Genomic DNA, 20,358 nt, shown 5'->3' with positions numbered 1-20,358 from the left:
TCCCACTCCCCCTGTTTGGGTTCTTGCTCTCCCTATCTCTCTGTCAAATAAATAAATAAAATCTTAAAAAAAAAAAAAAAAAGAATTTGCTTCTTAAACCACCACCTGAGGGGATGCAGTCCCCTGAATCAACCCCTTGGGAAATCTCACTTTTTTTTTTTTATGATTTATTTATTTATTTAGAGAGTGCCCGTGTGCAAATCAGAGGGCGTGTGGTGGGGGAGGGGCATAGGGATAGGGAAACAATCTCAAGCAGACTCCCCACTGAGCGCAGAGCCATATGCAACGTGATGTGGGGCTCGATCCCACAACCCTGAGATCATGACCTGAGCTGCAATCAATAGTCGAACCCTTAACTGACTGAGCCACCCAGGCGCCCTGAGAAACTTCACTCACTCTTGAATGCAGACCTCTCTATGCAAGGGATAGCAATGGACGTCCCCACAAGCCTATCAAAAGTTATAGTCAGTCAATTCCTATGTCGGGGCCATGTGAAACCCTGACATCAGTCCTGAGTAAGAGTGAAGTGGCTGAGTTAGCAGAGGTTGAAGAATGAGGTGGTTCAAGCAAAGGACAGAGAAAATATTAATGGCTTGGCAAAGGTTAGGGTACCTCCCCAAAGGTATGGTGCCTAGCAGGAGAACAGTCTACAGAATCTGTCTATGGAGTTTATAAGGAACGGAGTACTGTCTGACTTACAGTAGCTAGAAAGTTCAGGAAAGAGGGAAAACACTGTAAATGAATTAAGCTACTAAGGTTTTTACCTCAGACCCCAAATGCCTACCTTTCTCTGAGGAATTCACCACAAGCTGGAGTAGTCATAAAAGTTATTTTATAAAAGTGATTGTTCAAATGCTTCAAATACCCACCAGTTTGTGTGGGTCTTGGAGGGACAGGGGGAGAGATAATTTTCCCACTATCCGACATGTTCTTGGCTTCTTTCCCACTGTCCAGGCTCCAGCTGCTAGGGGTGGGATTCACAGCTGGAAGGGAATAACACAGCTAAAAACACATGGTCCACTTTGCCCTTCGAACGCTTGAGATCTTAGAAGAAAGTCAAAATTATCCAGAATGAAAAAATCAACTGGATTTAAAACAAAACAAAACAAAAAAACCCCCCAAGAGACCTCCTATATACTAAACCTTTATTTAATTTTCTACCTCACAGTTATATTTGACATTTAATTGGGTGCTAGCATGTCTATTTATTTCCCCTCAAGCAGTCAAACAGAACTACAGATCTCTACCCTAGAACCGTAGAATCCTGTTGAGAATTACAAATGTGTTTTAGATGCTGGATAACAGATGGAGGATGTAGTCACTAAAATATTTTCAAACTTGGTTTTTAGTGGAAACTTCTGGACAAGTGGCACCCCAAAAGGGGGAAGGCAGTGACAGGCTAATATTTCAACTACCTCGCACGATGACCATGCCACACCATCCTATTGACCAACTCTTTGGGAAAAGGACCCTTGTTCCTGAAATCAATGGATTATACTGAAGTATGTCCTAAAAAAAAAAAAGTAATTTGGAATACTGACAGTATCACTCCTTTTTTTGTAATTTGTCTGTTCCATGCTTCAGTAAGATGCAGAAATATGGAACAACCCTGTTAGGAGCAAGGGCAAGAGACGGACGATTATAAATAGCTGCTAGGAAATCAGGTTTCCAAAAGCAAGTCTTAGAATTTCTAGTGGCTTGCTCCCTGTACAGACACTGCCATCTGATGGACACGGCTAGGATTTCAACATTTTACTCAAAATTACCACATTACTTTCAGGGGATGGAATCACCACGCTTAAAATAATTTTTCTCAGTTCGTTTTAAATTGGCTTTGTGATTTTCTTTAGTAGAAGGGCTGAGAAAAATACTAAGTTCTCCAGGCAAAGATTAAGATTCGACGTGTAACATTCAAGCAAGATTTGGGCTTTAAAATCATTTCAGCTACCGTCTCACTAACTTCCATCTCCCAAGGAAAGTTTTAATGTTAATCTATCCATGTAGTCCAATGACAATACAGTTTAGTTCTTAATGAGGGCAATTAAAGTGCACTTTATGGGAACATTTCATTAGTGGCTCGATTCATTGGCTTATGGGACCGCTTGGATTTTTGAGGCTTGACCCTGAGCGAGGCATATAGGTGACTGGCTGCAGGCCCCCACCCGCACGGTGGAGAGAGTCACATTGAATCTGCTCTTCATCGCCTGCCGTGTTGCACAGACCGATGCTAATTGGCTATTAACTGCCTTGCGTGCGTTTCTCATTTTTTGTGTGACCTTGAGGCAGGGCACACTCCATTATGCACTGGATTGCAATTCTTAAATAGTATCTGAGTCACCACAAACAAGAGATGAACTGGCAGAATGAGCTTTGTAAGGGAAACAAAGAGTGGGACCAGGGAATCCATTTGGGAAGGTGCTATTTTTCACTGTGCTGAATAAGTAGCCTCTTCAGCAGCTTTGTTTCAGGGAGCACAGGCCTGTGCTCGGACCCCAAAAGCCATGTAACCGAGGAGTTCCTAATTTGCTCAGATTCTGCTGTTCAATCCTACAAGAAAACAGTTTTGAAAGAATGCATCACGAAGGACTGTCTCTCATGAGTCCCCTAAAGGGCAAATTAGTCCCGATTATTAAAGATCCGGAGATCTGCCTTCCACATAGACACACGACAGACTGGAGAAAATGAGGACAAAACAAACCCTGACGCCTGCCGGGACCGATGAGGGGGCTGGCTTCATACCCACCTTTCTCAGGTGCGGAAAGATTTGGGTCACTGCGTGGCAAGGCCCCTTCTCCAATATGATTAAACAGCAGCCTCTGCAAAGGTACAAGAATCCATTTTTATGGTGCAATATGCTGTCATGTGAGACCTTCTAGAAAATGAGATGATTGTCTCATAACTGAAACTTTTGGTTCAAAATAATTTTTATATGGTACATGATGAGCCTGGGAACCAAGAATTCAATTATATTTAAGGAAAAAAGGGGAGAAGAGTCTTAAGTTTAAGAAGTTTGTATTAGATTTTAAGTGTAAATGGTAAATAAGTTTTCATAATAAAATGGAGGGAAAAACAGTAAGCAGCAGTTAAGCTATGGTGCTCTTTATAAATAAGAATGCTTAGACTGGCAATATGAAACGCAGATAAAAATTAAGAAATATTAGCTTGAAAAATCTCTAGTGAATGGACATGTTTTCGATCGTAGGTTAAAAACATATGAAATGGACAATATTCTACGATTTTTAACCCATGAGAATGCCAGTTTTACATGGTTCTACCTAATACATTAAGAGAAAAAGTGCAAGTCCTTAAAAGTAGATGCACCATATCAATGTGTATTATTGAGGTTTTGGCAACTACACACTGCTTCACGTTTTACCAAAAGCGGAAAAGTCGGAGGCTAATCAAGGAAGGCTTTCAGAGTCCCCCATGCGGGCAACATGAGCTCCTGGAGCAGATGGGACCAAGTGTGAAATTCCCTTGCAACATCAAGTGACAAAGGGAAGGAAAACTGGTGAGCTGGTTCAGCCAAACGCACTCAGAGAGAATTTCTGCGAGACATCAGTGTTGTGCAGAGGAGGTATCCTGGGGCTTTCGGGAAGATTACACAATCAGCAAAGATAAACCAATCAAGCCACATCCCACTCGCTCTCATCCATTTCCAGATGCAGCTACAGACTTCTGCCAGGGTGGTGTAGAAAAACAGAAAAATTAGCTGGAACATAAGTAAGTATTGTTCTCTGCTCCTAAATTATTCCCAAATCATCGGTAAAACACAGGGCTACCCAAGAATCTTCACGTTGGAAACCACCCTTCACAGCCCCTGAAGTGCCCAGAGAGCCAAGCCCTTGGCCCTGCCCTCACCTGGACTAAGAGAATGGATGTGGGAAACAAAGGCAGAAGAAAAATTATTCAATTTCCTTACTACCTACAGCCCATTGACCAAGTCCTTGAAACAGGCAGAGGGATATTACTCTAGCGACTCAACTGCCTTGATGTTGATACTTCGCTAAGGATCAAAAGGCAATCCTAGCCTGACCACATCCCCCCCCCCCGCCCCCCAGGATCCTGTAAGCCTACTTTAACATATAAAAATTCTTTTGGAAACTTCCTTTATCTCTAAACCCCCTCACCCCCCAGATACATGTTGGCAATCATCCCCCAAGCATATGGCCCATTGATACACATCTGAAGGGTCTCATGAGTCAGGTTTTATTAGACAGTAATATATGACACTTTTCCAACAACAGCTAGCCCCTCAAGGTCCTGGGAACCTCGCTTCCAAATTCCTTAGAGACTTACGCTATCCCTAACCCCCTCCCAACTTGAAAGTATATACGGGCCACTCCTCATAACCCCGGTGCAGCTGTTTCTATCCACTGATCCTATCCCTGTGCTTTAATAAAATCACCTTTTTGCACCAAAGACGTCTCAAGAATTCTTTCTTGGCCATCGGCTTCGAACCCTAACATCTTTCCTACATCAGGATCACTTCAAAATCAAGTCCAGGCAGGAGCTGAGGACCATGGTCCTTTACACCTGGGGGTGGAGGGACCGTGAAAGCCTGGGCACTCAACTGCTCCTCCCCCAGTGCATTAAAGAATGGCAAAGGTGAACAGAAATTGTCCTTGCGCTCCTGGGTACCTCAGAAAGGAATCAACTGAAGCTCTCTCAAACTAGGTACAGGCCAAAAGAAAGGCTGCTGGACAGATCATGTTTCTCCTCAAGGGTCTCTTGCTAATGGAGAAAGTTGCTTGAAATTCCTGCTACACACACATGCAAACACACACAGACACTCCAACTCATTCACCTAATTACCCTTGTACTGTTTAAATAGCAGCAATGAACTAGAGAGTCAGGTCAAGGAGGGAAAAATCATTTCCCATTTTCCACTCCACTTTACTGCTCAGGCAACAACCCATGTATCAGTATCAGAAATATGGCTCCAACAGAAACTTCGAACAACAGGCATGGAGCAGAGGTTCACTCTTCACTCAGATCGACTTGTCTAACACAGCCCATCTGGTTGCCTCTGGCAGGTACAGGGTTTTTCTGCAGAGATATGTAAGCAATTTCAGACACTGGCTTGTTTTCTAGTATCTCCATGCCCCCCAAGGGACTACCTGAGAAGGTTCCACAGGTGTTGGGTAGATGGCACTGCATGGTCTCTCTCTCGGGGACAGGCAAGAGTTTTCTCTGGAATGTTTGTGTTTGTCAGACAACAAAGGGGAAGCTGAGAAGAGAAGGAAAGGAAGGATCGTCAGGGCGTGTGCTGGACCTGCCTGGAGGACATGTTGGGCTGGGGTGCCAGGGCCACAGCTCCTGGGGCACCCTCAGTCAGCCCCATACCCTGGCACTGACCTCTGGCACTTGATGGGGCAGAACTTGTCACATTAGGTGAAGCAGAGTGAGTCGAACTCAAGCTTGAGGTAGATGGACTTGGCTGCAAATACATGGGAGCTGTTATCATCCACTGCTGAGAGGCTCCAGACAACAGTGACATATTGAAAACAAGATCCCTGCCCTTTTCTTTCAAAGTAGCCAAAAAACAAACAAGAACAAAACAAAAATGAAAAGAAAAAGGCCATATAGAAATAGAGAAAAATCTCAGGCTGATAAGGAAGCCTGTCTGAATTAATCAAGAATCCAAGATTTAAAATCAAAATACTCTAAAAAAAAAAACAAAACAAAAAAAAACTGAGGATTTGACTCCAGCCAAAGGAACGCATTTGAATTAGTTATTAGTTTTCCGGATCTACGGGGATGGAGGAGCAGGTAGCCCTCACTGACTAATGGACAAGCAGAAGGACCCCCAGCCTAGGGCACAGAGACAGGGGAGTGCTTCTAAAAAGCAGAAAATGCACCTTCTTGTTTTCTCCAAAAATGTGCTCAAGGCATGAATTTGGCAATATGTACTATGCCCCTTTTCTAAAGACAGTGGTGAGGAAAATTTTAACTTCTTCTTACTAAATTATTATAAATGCTGTATTAGTAGGGTCTAAATAAAATTCTGTGTTGCAGAGTTACACTGACTAATGTCCTTAAAAACTATTTTGTTTCTTCAGTAAAAATCTTTTTATTATGAACATTTTCTGACATGAGCAGAAGTAGAGAAATTGTATAATGGCCCTCTCAACTGTGTATTGTGAAGCAACGAGGCCACTTAGCAATGCTAAGAGGCAGCCAGGATGTGGTGACAGGCTCCAAGGGTCCTGAATGGAAGAAGCAAATCAGAAGCAGGTTTCAAAGCTAACCCTGCGCAGTTTGCCCAGGCTTTCCCATTCTTGCTCACGTCTTCTGAGAGTGGAGGGGGCAGTTTTGGGGGAAACCTCTTTGTAGACTCCAGAGACCAACAGAGCAGTGAGAGTGTTTAAAGGTTTGTCCTTAACTCAATGTTCTTGCTCGCAGATCTGTTCAATAGCCCAGCAGAGTGGACAGAAACTCTCATGATTGAGACAGAAAAGGAATACACACGACCAGACGATTAAAAAGCCAATCAAGTACCTGCATGTTAAAGACTTCATCAGAGCTTTCTGATTGCCCTGTAATATTGCTTACTTCAGCAGAAGCTTGTGAGGACAGTGAGGAGGAAGAATATCGGTTGACAGCTGGGTAACTTAATGGGCTGTTTTGGGGGGAAAAAAATGGTCATTAACTCAGTCTCTGAATTGCACTTTATCACATGCTGGCGTCGTATAAAACCAAATGAAAAAAAATATATAAATCCCATTTTGTTGTCTCCTGTTTGCCTCAATATAATCAAATGTTTGAGTTTATTTATTTCTCATGCTGTTGCTGTTTTACCAGTGGCAGATGTCTGCAGCTGCCTCGCGGGTTAATTATTTCATTAAGAAATAGCGTATTTGACAAATCGTGCCATAAAGAATGAGAGAATCATTCCAGATCTTGGGTGGATGCCAAATTGTCAGATAATTCAGAATATGACTTACCTGCGTCTAGGAATTACCCTGGTACCATCTGGGCTCATAGAAGCAGGTGCTGAGTTTCTACACACGCGGGGGCTTCCATTAGGAAAATGGACTGGACTGGCTTGTATACAAGCAGAGAACTCCTAGAGAGGGAGACAAGGAAATATTTTAGACGAGTAATTATAGGGGCAAAAGAACTCGTGAGGTATTTTAGCATATTGTTATGAAATCTTTACGTAAGGTTATAAAGGTAAGTTTCAGTATTATTAAGCTTTCTTGCCCTTTTTTGTTTTCATAAAAGTTGAACAAGGCAAATAGAAGATGATGCAAAATTTTAATACTGGAGGACTCCCTGGTAAGATGGTGCAGTTTGGTAGGAAAACCAAAAGATGTCACTATTGGATACTTCATCATCCCGCTAACAAAAAGCAACCGGCAGTGGTCAGACTGCCCCCTATGGACACTTTGGGTACGTACCTGTATCCCTAAACTTGACTTCATCACAAAGAACTGGTCGACCAGCTTTTTGTGTAGGGGTCTCATATCTTGAGGCACAAACTTCTCGTGCACGGCCAAACCAAATTCCAAAATCTGTGCCTTGATAACAAGAAAAGGAAAAAAAAAAAACGCATCAGTGAATAACTCCACCAAGTGTCTGCTAGAGGGTCAAGCACTGTACCATGCATTCTGCATGTGTTGTGGCTAATCCTCTCAACCCCACAAGATAGGAACAATCCTTCATTTACAGGTGAGGACACTGAGGATCAGAACGATCCTGCATGGGGATTCAAACTTAGGTCTTTCTGATTTACCTCCTACCCGAAGTTTCTTTCCCATGTATTTTAGATCTGTAATAACCACCCTTTTAAGCAGTTATGTGTTGCTTGGCTCCATTCTGTACTTCACAGGATTGGGCAGGAGCTTCTTCCCAAGGGATCTCTTCTCTGGATGGTATGCCCTTTTTCACGATACTCTTTCTCTTCCACCAGGTTCTGCTGTGCCCATCTCTCCTCCCCCCACCTCCCTTTTCAGAATTTGGTTGAGGAAGACATGGAGGTAGGATAGGAACAGGAATTCTATAATAGTTGCCATTCTTTTTGTTTTTGTTAAAAATGATTATTCTGGTTCACTTATTATAATGCAATAAGGAGCAGCTCATACTTAAAAAAAAAAAAAAGAGGTTTTCTGTGGTGAGGACCCAAAAGAGATGTACACAAACAATTCAAGTTTCTTTTGTTCTTCAACTATGAATAGTGCTTAATTCCTCTGAGTACCAGCTATCTTTTACATTTAAAAAAATGCCCCCATGCTAACGTGGTCAAAAGAACAAGTTTCACCGACTGTGAGGAAAGTGAATCACACCGTCACCACAGTGGTTTTTATCTTGACATCTTGTGAAGATTCAAGATTGAAAGCTCAAGTCAAACAGGACTGAGCCTGGTGGGTTAGAGTGTCCAGCACCTTCTGTACGTGGGCAGGACTGTGGCAGCCCCTACCCACCGCCAGCATATCTGCATAAGAATAAAAATACGTTAAACCTCAAGGACACCTTTAAAGGGAGTAGTGAGAGTGGAGTGGATGTCTGAGGCATAAAGGAAGAGTCTGACGAAGGGAGAAGGGCATGGAAGAGTTGACCTCAAGGGCAGGAATCCAGTTTCCATTTTAAACACTCACTGTAGGACTCTGTTTTGTCAAAATCACGTTGCAGGTTGGGTTCTCCCAGAAGTAGACTCTGGCATGGAGATGAGGATGTTTACTGGGGAGTCACCTGGCATCACTGTCTGTGTGAGGGAGCGGCAGAAGCAGGACTGACTAAAAAGAAGCCGAGACACACAGCAGTCATGTCAGCCTCTGCCGACACCAGGGGAGCTCTGGGCCTCAAACAGGCTGTCAGAGTTGTGCTGTGTTGGGCCCAGATGGCCGGGCCTTATATCTCCTCCTCAGTCACTGGATGCGGGCCACCCAGGAAGGTGGTGATCGTGGGCCAGGCAGCATTCTGCAGCTGAGGCAACAGCTGAAGGACCTTAGCACCAACAGCGTCTGTCGACGGCCACTACTCCCCTCAGCTGGGCCAAGTCCTTTCTGGAAGAGCCACCGGGGTAGGGCATCTCCGAGGCCCCCAGGTAGTTTATCTGAACCACCTCACAGAGGTCCAGCTGAGGGTAGTGCCCTTGCCAGCCCAATCCCCTACTCCTACGGTCTCACAAAGATGGTGTGACCTGCCCAAGGTCACATGGCAGTCACTTGTACCGCTTATCCTATGACAGAGATATAAAGTCTCCTGTGTCACAGCTCTTTCCACAAGGCCCTGTGAACACAGGCAGGATGTGGAGGAAACAAAGGTTCCTGATTTTATTTTTCTTGAGAGTCTTCTTGGTCCTTTTAATTTTAACTCTGGGGAAAAAATTCAGTCAGACTGAATACACCAAGTAAGAGTCCTGCAGTGAGGCAAACCACTCACAAGAGACTGTGCTCAGGTTAAATACTGATCATTGAATATCAACAACAAAGGTCACAGTCATTCCAAAATCCTAAGAACTGGATAACCTAACTTGCTCACTTTTAATATCTACATCACCCCTAGGGCCACATCGAGAACTTAACTTATTCTCGATTTCCTGGCAGGTCACCTTAAAGTAACTCCTTTCTCTTTTCTAGAAGCTGCATAACTGACCCTCTTCCAGCCATGGTACCTGTCCATGGCCACTTCTGTCTCCCCAGTATTAAGGTCTGTGGATTAAGCCTGCAGAGCATAAAATATGGATGAAAATCAGATACAACCTCATCATTTTCTTACCCAAAAGGGCTTGCCTTATTTGTTGATTAATTTGGTATTATCAAGTAGAAGGAGATGCTTTGGTCACATTTTTTCATACGTATTCCATTTTTTATGGGTGTTAAATGTCCTTATTTCCTATTTAACTCAGCCTCTTGACCATCATGTCTCCTACCTCAGAGGTTTTCAAACCATTTTCAGGCCAAGAGCTAGCTCCAGGAACATAGCAGGCAAAGAGATTACTCTAGTTCTTTGTACTTGCTGGAACTAAATAAATAAACTATGCTTCTTTGGAGTAGAAAATGATGAGCCTGTATCTCGTTTTGTCCATATCCTATCATCTATAGGCTTAGTCTTTGTTTTAAAGCAAAGTCTATTGATTGCCCCTTACTATAACATTTAAGTAAGAATCTCATTCCTTCCCTCATTCATTTATCTATTCCTTTATTTTGAGTTGGTCTGAACTTACGTGAGCCCCAAATTTTGAGTGAAAAGTTGGCATCAAGCCTACAGCAAGTCTTTAGGGAGAGACATTCAAACACTAGTCCAAGAGACTACATGAAGTTGTCCATTTTACGGGGCTGTCATAGTTTACTCATTGTTAAATTTATTTTTGCATCGAAGTGGGAAGTAAAAGTAAAAATTAGCAAGTTGGAATCTATAATGCTTAGCTGACCTCTTCTGTTAGAACACTGACATAGAAAACCAAGGAGATGGGTCTCTGGGTAACTATGCAAATCTAGGCAGGAAAGAGAGCAGGTGATTGGCTTCTGCCCCCACCTTACCTGCTCAAGCATTAGCTCTCTTAACCGTGCAATTTTCTCTCCATCTTCAGGGTGACTTAAGATATATTCTTTGACAAAAAATGCCTAGAAAGAGAATGGAGAGTCAGTTTACTTCAGGAAAGTTAAAAAGAAAGTGAAAGACACAGCTGCTTCTAAAGACTTGGCATCTTTAAAGAAACACCACTGAAAACCACATTTGTGGGGCAGAAGGAATGACTCCTGCTGTGGGCAGCTGGTCAGAAAGGGAATATAAGGAAAGGATTGGTTAAAGAGCCGCGATTGTGTAAATAAGTGTCTCTGGTAAAGCAAGCAAATAGCAAATCCAAATCAATAAGCTTTGTATCCTAAAATAAAGTGCTTTAATATTCAGTATGACTAAAATGGTAGCCTCCTCACCTTTCAAGCTGTTTTGACTTTCTGTTTAAAACCACAAGGGCAGATGAAAAGTCCATTTAAAGTATCTTCTAAACAAGATCAGACGTTTCTATGCCTGTGAGCCTCCTTGGTCAAGGAAGCGGTTTTAGGTAGACATTTATTTATTTATTTTATTTATTTATTTATTTATTTAAGAATTTATTTATTTATTCATGAGAGACAGAGAGAGAGAGAGAGAGAGAGGCAGAGGGAGAAGCAGGCTCCCAAGGAGCAGAAAGCCCGATGCGGGACTCGATCCCAGGACCCTGGGATCATGACCTGAGCCGAAGGCAGACGCTTAACCATCTGAGCCACCCAGGCGCCCTTAGGTAGACATTTATTAAACAATCTTGATAACTTCACCACTTTATTCATCCAAGCACACACACACACATGCACACACTTTTATCCCCAAAATACCACATATCGGCAAATGGAATAAGTGTGCATCACAAATGACTATCTATTTGCTCTATTTAACAAAGAACTCTGTGTCAATTGTAACCCGATATTAGCATGCAGATGTGTGTGCATATTTTGAAAAAAGACTTCTGAAGCCCTAAGAAATCAAATTTAAAAACTTTCAGACAACAATACGTAATCCTCACCTCTTGATACCTGGAAACTCCACCATTAACCGCAGCATCTATAACTCCATTCAGGCACATAGTCAAGGGATTAATATTCTGCATCTGTCTTGTCTGACACTGACTAATCAGAGTCTTCAGCTGCTGATTCTTATTTTCCAACACTTCAATTGCATTTTCCAGAGGACTCATTTCTACCTGAGAAGCAAATGCACATAAACATATTTTGGATTTTGTGACATTCAAGAAGAAAGTAGATTATCCATGTTCTGAATTATCTGTGCTACCCCTTGGCTCCCATCAATATCTCTAACAGGGGCTATACAGTAGAATAGACAAGGATGTGGATGACAAATCAGCTGTTCATTGAAAGGTCTGGAAAGTGAAGGTGATTATACTGATTGGTCGAAATGTGGTTGGGATAATCAGCAATCATCAATCATATATTAGAACTGCAACAAGCCATGTAATCCTTAGAAGAAAATCCGAGGATCTCATGTCTGTTAAAACTCATTTTTCTTTTCTTTTGAAGGGCTAAATATTCAGGGGCCCTGCATATTATTATCACCTTTCTAGTTGCTTACTTAATGCAGAGCACCACAGGAGATACAAAGATGCATTTACAAATCTTCTGATGTCAAGGAGCTTTCAGCCCAGTTGGAAAGATGGGACATATGCCCATATGGACCCCCATATGCATATATAACAGCACCATAAGGTGGCACAGGATGGTACTCGGTTAGGAGTTATAGAAAATAAGATAATCATATATGCTGCAGGATCTATTTGTTGAAAGAGAGCCAAACAGAATTATAATGATTTAAAAATTCTAGGTTATATGGGGAACCTAAATGTGAAAATGATGAAAGTGTTCTTCAAATGTTTAACATTGTGGCCATTATTGTCATTGACATTCTCTTTGAGGAGAAGGTCTGCCAAGCTCTTAGCTGTAAAGAATTCAAGCTTACAATAAGCACATTTAAATATTGGTTTTTTCAGTTAAGGAAACAAATTAGATTTTTAAAGGTCACTTACATCATCTTAAAACAACACTGAAAAGTACTAGAATAATTTGGCTATGTCAAAATTAAGATGATACATTCATCAAGAGACACTATGAAGAGAAGGAAAGATAAGCCAGAAAGGAGAAGATGTTTATAAAATATAAAACCATCAAAGAGCCTATGTCCAGAATATATAAAGAACTGTTAAAAACAAATAAGAAAAAGGCAAACGACCCAGTAAAAAATGGGCAAAACACTTATACAGGCACTTTACAAAGGAAGAAATCCAAATGGCCAATAAATATATGAAAAGGTGTTGAACCTCACTTGTGATCAACAACATGAAAAACACCACCACAGTAATATACTACTAAGCATTCACTATATGGCAAAAATAAATAGGACAACAGCAAATGATGGTGAGAATGTGTGTACTAGACTTTCTCAATTTTGGCTGTTGGAAGTTCAAATGGTTTCAATCACTTTGGAAAACAGTCTGGCACTATCTACTAAAGGTAAAGATCTCTCTATTATATTTTATGGTCCTGCATGCAGTTCTATGTAGGCATACACCTGAAAAAAAAGTGGAGTAGGAGATATGTATAGATGTGTGTGAGGAAATGTATAAAAATGGTCATAAATGTCTTGAAAATCCCTGTCCATTGATAAAAGAATGCATAAACATATTGTGGTATGTCCACACAATGCAATAGTATGTAGCAATGCAAATAAACTTCAGTCAAAGGTAATAACATGGACTAATACTAAAAATAATACTGAGTAACAGAACCAAATTATAATAGAATATACACACTATGATACTGTTACATAAAGTTCAAAATCAGGCAAAACTAAATTGACTTGTTTTAGAGAAACAAACTTTGGTCATCAACCAAGCAAGGGAATGGATACCATATAAAGTGAGGATAGTGGTGGCCTTTAAGAGAAAGGGAGCGAGTTGCCACTAGAAAGGGGTACATGAAAAGCTTCTGGGGTGCTGCTGGCAATGTTCTGTTTCCTGAGTGCTGGCAAGTGGGTATTTACTGTCTATTTAGGACAATAAACATTTGTTTTATAATCACAAAAGCTAAACCATAAAGTAAAAGTCTGAGGACTCTAAAGGACTGAAAGTTAAAAAGACATCTTAGAAAGTAGGACAGCAGTTGCCAGCATTTTGGGAGGGGGGGGGAAGGGGAAATGTCCAATGGATACAGAGTTTTAGTTTTGTGAGATGAATCTGTTGCATAACAGGGCACACATAGTTAACAATGTACTGTACACTTAAAAATAGTTAAGATGGAAAATTTTATACATGTTTTGGCCAATGGTAAAAAAAATCATGCTCATCTTTATAAATTCAAATGCTATTAATATGAAAAAAAATTTAAAAAGCAAACAAAATGCGAGAATAGTCCAAGATGGGGGAGGGGTAGGAGACCTTAGTTTCGTCTGGTCCCAGGCATTCAGCTAGTTATCTTATCAAATCATTCTGAACACCTGCAAACTCAACCGGAGATCTAAGAAAAGAATTGCTGCAATTCTACAAATAGGAAAGCGACCACTTTCTGCAAGGTAGGAGGTGTGGAGAAGCAAATCCGAGGGGATATATGGGAAGATAAACCGTGAGGGGAGGGAGCCTCTGTAAACCCGCTACCAGAAAGTGATATAGCAGCAGAGCACAAAATCAGAACTTTAAGAAGTCTGCTCGGGTGAAGGACGTCCCTGCCTGAAAACAGGGCACAATCCTAGGAGGGATAGTGTGGCCTCAGGGTCCCCAGGGTCACAGGAATACCGAGGTGCCGAGTGCGGCAGAGTTTCCAGGCATTGGAGCGGGTTGCAATAAGTGAGCCCAGGAGTGGGCTTTCAGCCCAGAGTTGCCATATACCACAAACAGCAGTATAGTCGGGAGACTGCTCTCTGAGCAGGGGCCCAGTGAGGGGCAGAACCCCGGTGAGACCCCCACTTCCTCTGCCAGGAGGAGCGGTGCAAGTACATGTCACAGGAGTCTGCAGGGTTTGGAGACTCAGGACAGGGTTGTGTGCCTGACATAGAAATGCTCAGTCACAGGCTGGGTGAGCACAGAGTGTGGATGGAGACCAGGGAGACAGGAGTGACTGCTTTTCCCTGAAGGTGCCCTGAGGAGTGGGGCCCTGAGCTCTTGGCTCCTCTGGGGCGAGAGATTGGGAGGCTGCCATTTTCATTCTCCACCTCTAAAGCTGTGTGGAAAACCTTCAGGGAACAAAAGCCACATAGAGCAATCCAGAGCCACTTACTTAGCCTGGCCCCCTGGCAAGGGCTGTACAATTACGCCCAGGGAAAAAGACACCTGAGAATCAGCACAACAGGCCCCTCCCCCAGAAGGTCAGCAAGAACAACCGGCCAAGACCAAGTTTACCGATCACAGAAAACTGCAAAACTCCAGTGCTAGGGGAAAATAGTATATAGAATTCATGTATTTTTTCCCCCCTTGATTCTTTAGTCTTTCAATTTTAATTTTTTTTCTCTTTCCTTTTTCAACCAATTTCTTACTTTATCAACTCTTTTTTAAAAATCATTTTAAATTTTCATTTTTAGAGTTACATTCTATACTTTCATTGTATTTAATTTTATTTTTGTATATATATAAGTTTTTCTTTCTTTACAATTTTGGGATGCAGTTTCTTCTAACAAACAGACCAAAATCTCTCAGGATATAGTGTATTGCTCTGTTCTGTTCACTTGTCTGATTAAATTCTCTCTCTCTCTCTTTTTTAAATTTTTATTATTTTATTCTTTTTTGGTTTCAGCTCTCTTATGATTTGTTTAGTGTATATTTCTCTATATATTTTGTTGTTGCCATTTTAGTATTTTGTTCTTTCATCTATACTTCTCTGGATAGAATGACAAGATGGAAAAACTCACCTCAAAAAAGAGAACAAGAGGCAGTGCTGACTGCCAGGGACCTAATCAGTACGGATATAAGTAAGATGTCAGAACTAGAGTTCAGAATAATGATTATAAAGATACTAGCTGGGCTTGAAAAAAGCACAGAAGACACTAGAGAATCCCTTTCTAGAGAAATAAAATAGCTAAAATCTAACCAAGTCAAAATCAAAAAGGCTATTAATGAAAGGCAAACAAAAATGGAGACACTAATTACTAGGATAAATTAGGCAGAAGAGAGAATTAGTGATATAGAAGACAAAATGATGGAGAATAAAGAAGCTGAGAAAAAGATAACTACTGGATCATGAGGGGAGAGTTCAAGACGTAAGTGATACAATACAGTGAAACAATATTAGAATAATTGGGATCCCAGAAGAAAAGGAAAGGGGGGGGCAGAAGGTATACTGGAGCAAATTATAGTGGAGGACTTCCCTAATCTGGGGAAGGAAACAGGCATTCAAGTGCAGAAGGCACAGAGAACCCCCTTCAAAATCAATAAAAATAGGTCAACACCCCAACATATAATAGTGAAACTTGCAAATCTTAGACACAAAGAGAAAAATTCTGAAAGCAGCTCGGGTGGGAAAAGAGGTCTGTAACCTACAAGGGTAGAAACATTAGACTGGCAGCAGACCTGTCCACAGAGACCTGGAGGCCAGAAAGGACTGGCATGATATATTCAGGGTGCTATATGAGGAAAATATGCAGCCAAGAATACTTTATTAAGCTAGGCTGTCATTCAAAAGAGGAGAGATAAAAAGCTTCCAGGACAAACAAAAACTAAAAGAATTTGTAATCACCAAACCAGCCCTGCAAGAAACATTAAAAGGGATCCTTTAAGTGAAGAGACAGCCCTAAAGTAACATAGACCAGAAAGGAACACAGACAATATACAGTAACAGTCACCTTACAGGCAATACAATGGCACTAAATTCATATCTTTCAATAGTTACCCTGAATGTGAATGAGCTAAATGCCCCAATCAAAAGACACAGGGTATCAGATTGGATTAAAAAACAAGACCAATCAATATGCTGTCTGCAAGAGACTCATTTTAGACCCAAAGACACCTCCAGATTGAAAGTGAGGGAGTGGAAAACCATTTACCATGCTAATGGACACCAAAAGAAAGCTGGGGTGGCAATCCTTATATCAGACAAATTAGATTTTAAACCAAAGACTGTAATAAGAGATGAAGAAGGACACTACATCATACTTAAAGGGTCTATCCAACAAGAAGATCTAACACTTGTAAATATTTATGTTCCTAACAGGGGAGCAGCCAATTATATAAATCAATTAACAACAAAATTAATGAAACACATTGATAATAATACAATAATAGTAGGGGACTTTAACATCCCACTCACTGCAATGGACAGATCATCTAAGCAGAAAATCAACAGGGCAATAAGAGCTTTGAATGACACACTGGACCAGATGGACTTCACGGATATATTCAGAGCATTCCATTCTAAAACAACAGAATATGCATTCTTCTCAAGTGCACCTGGAATACTCTCCAGAAGAGATCACATATTGGGTCAGAAATCAGGTCCCAAATGGTACCAAAAGATTGGGATCATTCCCTGAATATTTTCAAACCACAATGCTTTGAAACTTGAACTCAATCACAAGAGGAAATTTGGAAAGAACTCAAACACATAGAGGCTAAAGAGCATCCTACTAAAGAAAATGAAATTGAAATTGAAAATGAAAATGAAAACACAACTGTTTCAGGTGGTCCAGGAGGGAAGTATATAGCAATAAAAGCTTTCTCAAGAAACAAGAAAGGTCTCAAATACACAACCTAACCTTATACCTAAAGGAGTTGGGGAAAGAACAGCAAATACAGCCTAAAACCAGGAGGAGAAAAGAAATAATAAAGATTGAGCAGAAATCAATGAAATAGAAACCAAAAGAAGGGTAGAACAGATCAATGAAACTAGGAGCTGGTCCTCTGAAAGAATTAATATTGATAAACCCCTGGCCAGACTAATCAAAAAGAAAAGAGAAATGACCCAAATAAATAAAATCATGATTGAAAGAGGAGAGATCACAACCACCACCGAAGAAATAGACAATTATAAAAACATATTATGAGCAACTACATGCCAACAAATTAGGCAATCTGGAAGAAATGGATGCATTCCTTGAGACGTATAAACTACGAAAACTGAAACAGGAAGAAAGAAAACCTGAACAGACCCATAACCAGCAAGGAAATTGAAGGAGTAATCAAAAATCTCCCAACAAACAAGAGTCCAGGGCTGGATGGCTTCCCAGGGTAATTCTACCAAACATTTAAAGAAGAATTAATACTGATTCTTCTGAAGCTGTTTCAAAAAATAGAAATGGAAGGAAAACTTCCAAACTCTTTTTATGAGCCAGTATTACCCTGATCCCAAAACCAGGCCAAAGACCCCACCAAAAAGGAGAATTACAGACCAATATCCCTGATGAACATGAATGCAAGGTTCTCACCAAGATACAAGCCAATAGGATCCAATAGTACATTAATCGGATTATCCACCATGACCAAGTGGGATTTATTCCTGAACTGCAAGGTTGGTTCAACATCCACAAATCAATCAATGTGATACACTACACTAATAAAAGTAAGGACAAGAACCATATGATCCTCTCAACAGATGCAGAAAAAGCATTTCATTTGACAAAGTACAGCATTCTTTCTTGATTAAAACTCTCCAGTGTAGGGTTAGAGGGAACATACCTCAATATCATAAAAGCCATATATGAAAAGCTCACAGTGAATATCATTCTCAATGGGGAAAAACTGAGAGCTTTTCCCCTAAGGTCAGGAACATGGCAGGGATGTCCACTATCACCACTGCTATTCAACATAGTATTAGAAGTCCTAGCCTCAGCAATCAGACAACAAAAAGAAATAAAAGGCATCTGAATCGACATAGAAGAAGTCAAACTCTCACTCTTCTCAGGTGACATGATACTCTATGTGGAAAATCCAAAAGACTCCACCCCCAAATTGCTAGAACTCATACAGGAATTCACTAAAGTGGCAGGATATAAAATCAATGCACAGAAATCAGTTGCATTTCTATACATTAACAATGAGACAGAAGAAAGAGAAATTAAGGAATTGATCCCATGTACAACTGCACCAAAACCCATAAGATACCTAGGAATATACCTAACCAAAGAGGCAAAGGATCTGTACTCAGAATAACTATAGAACACTCATGAAAGAAATCGAGGAAGACACAAAGAAGTGGCAAAACGTTCCATGCTCATGGATTGGAAGAAGAGATATTGTTAAAATGTCTATGCTACCTAGAGCAATCTACACATTCAATGCAATCCTTATCAAAATACCATCAACGTTTTTCACAGAGCTGGAACAATCCTAAAATTTTTATGGAACCAGAAAAGACCCCAAATAGCCAAAGGAATGTTGAAAAAGAAAACCAAAGCTGGTGGCATCACAATTCTGGACTTCAAGCTCTATTACAAAGCTGTAATCATCAAGACAGTATGGTACTGGCACAAAAACAGACACATAGATCAATGGAACAGAATAGAGAGGCCAGACATGGACCCTCAACTCTATGGTCAACTAATCTTCGACAAAGCAGGAAAGAATATCCAATGGAAAAAAGACAGTCTCTTCAACAAATGATGTTGGGAAAATTGGACAGCCACATGCAGAATGAAACTGGACCACTTTCTTACACCATCCACAAAAATATACTCCAAATGGATGAAAGACCTAAATGTGAGACAGGAATCCATCAAAATCCTAGAGGAAAACACAGCAGCAACCTCCGTGACCTCAGCCACAGCAACTACTTGCTAGACACGTCCCAAAGGCAAGGGAACTAAAGGCAAAAAATGAACTACTGGGACTTCATCAAGATAAAAAGATTTTGCATAGCAAAGGAAACAACTGACAAAACCAAAAGACAACTGACAGAATGGGAGAAGATACTTGCAAATGTCTAAGCAGATAAAGGGCTAGTATCCAAAATCTATAAGGAACTTACCAAAGGCAACACCCAAAGAACAAATAACCCATTCAAGAAATGGGCAGAAGACATGAACAGACATTTTTCCAAAGAAGACATCCAAATGGCCAACAGACACATGAAAAAGTGTTCAGCATCACTCGGCATCAGGGAAATCCAAATCAAAACCTCAATGATACCACCTCACACCAGTCAGAATGGCTAAAATTAACCAGGAAACAACAGATGTTGGCGAGGATGCGGAGAAAGGGGAACCCTCCTATGCTGTTGGTGGGAATGCAAGCTGGTGCAGCCACTCTGGACAACAGCATGGAGGTTCTTCAAAAAGTTGAAAATAGAGCTACTGTATGACCCAACAATTGCACTACTAGGTATCTACTCCAAAGAATCAAAGGTAGTGATCCAAAAAATACAAATATAGCGATCCGAAGGGGCACCGGCAACCCAATGTTTAAAGCTGTAATGTCCACAGTAGCCAAACTATGGAAAGAGCCCAGATGTCCATCGACAGATGAATGGATAAAGAAGATGTGGTGTATATATACATTGGAATACTACTCAGCCATGAAAAAATGAAATCTTGCCATTTGCAACAATGTAGATGGAACTAAAGGATATTATGCTAAGTGAAATAAGTCAATCAGGGAAAGACAATTATCATGTGATCTCATTCATATGTGGAATTTAAGAAACAAAACAGAGGATCATAGGGGAAGAGTGGAAAAAATAAAGGAAGAGGAGATCAGAGAGGAAGACAAACCAGAGACTCTTAATCATAGGAAACAAACTGAGGGTTGCTGGAGGGGAGTGGGGTGGGGATGGGAGATGGGGTAACTGGGTGGTGGGCAGTAAGGAACGCACATGATGTAACGAGCACTGGGTGTTATATAAGGCTGATGAATCACTGACCTCTACCTCTGAAACCAGTAATGTATCA

General features: G+C 41.0%; 1 protein-coding gene across 6 annotated transcripts in view; it reads right to left on the bottom strand.

Moving 5' to 3' along the window:
• The window catches only part of DOCK4 (dedicator of cytokinesis 4), a 417,063-nt gene that overhangs the window by 8,190 nt on the left and 388,515 nt on the right, over window positions 1–20,358 (bottom strand). For 5 of the 6 annotated variants that reach the window (XM_081800230.1, XM_081800232.1, XM_081800234.1 and 2 more), the window contains 9 exons: window positions 11,510–11,686; window positions 10,488–10,571; window positions 7,404–7,523; window positions 6,948–7,069; window positions 6,502–6,622; window positions 5,359–5,440; window positions 5,121–5,230; window positions 2,744–2,816; window positions 870–983 (listed from right to left, as the gene is read on the bottom strand). In XM_081800230.1, coding sequence (XP_081656356.1) covers window positions 870–983; window positions 2,744–2,816; window positions 5,121–5,230; window positions 5,359–5,440; window positions 6,502–6,622; window positions 6,948–7,069; window positions 7,404–7,523; window positions 10,488–10,571; window positions 11,510–11,686 — 1,003 coding nt within the window. The remainder of the gene's footprint in view (window positions 1–869; window positions 984–2,743; window positions 2,817–5,120; window positions 5,231–5,358; window positions 5,441–6,501; window positions 6,623–6,947; window positions 7,070–7,403; window positions 7,524–10,487; window positions 10,572–11,509; window positions 11,687–20,358) is intronic. The other variant, XM_081800233.1, reaches the window with a different exon arrangement.

The sequence above is a fragment of the Leptonychotes weddellii genome, chromosome 12 (assembly GCF_054177405.1).
Source record: "Leptonychotes weddellii isolate Sample4059 chromosome 12, ASM5417740v2, whole genome shotgun sequence".
In the NCBI taxonomy this organism is placed as follows: domain Eukaryota; kingdom Metazoa; phylum Chordata; class Mammalia; order Carnivora; family Phocidae; genus Leptonychotes; species Leptonychotes weddellii.
This window is presented reverse-complemented; position numbering and strand designations above follow the sequence as displayed.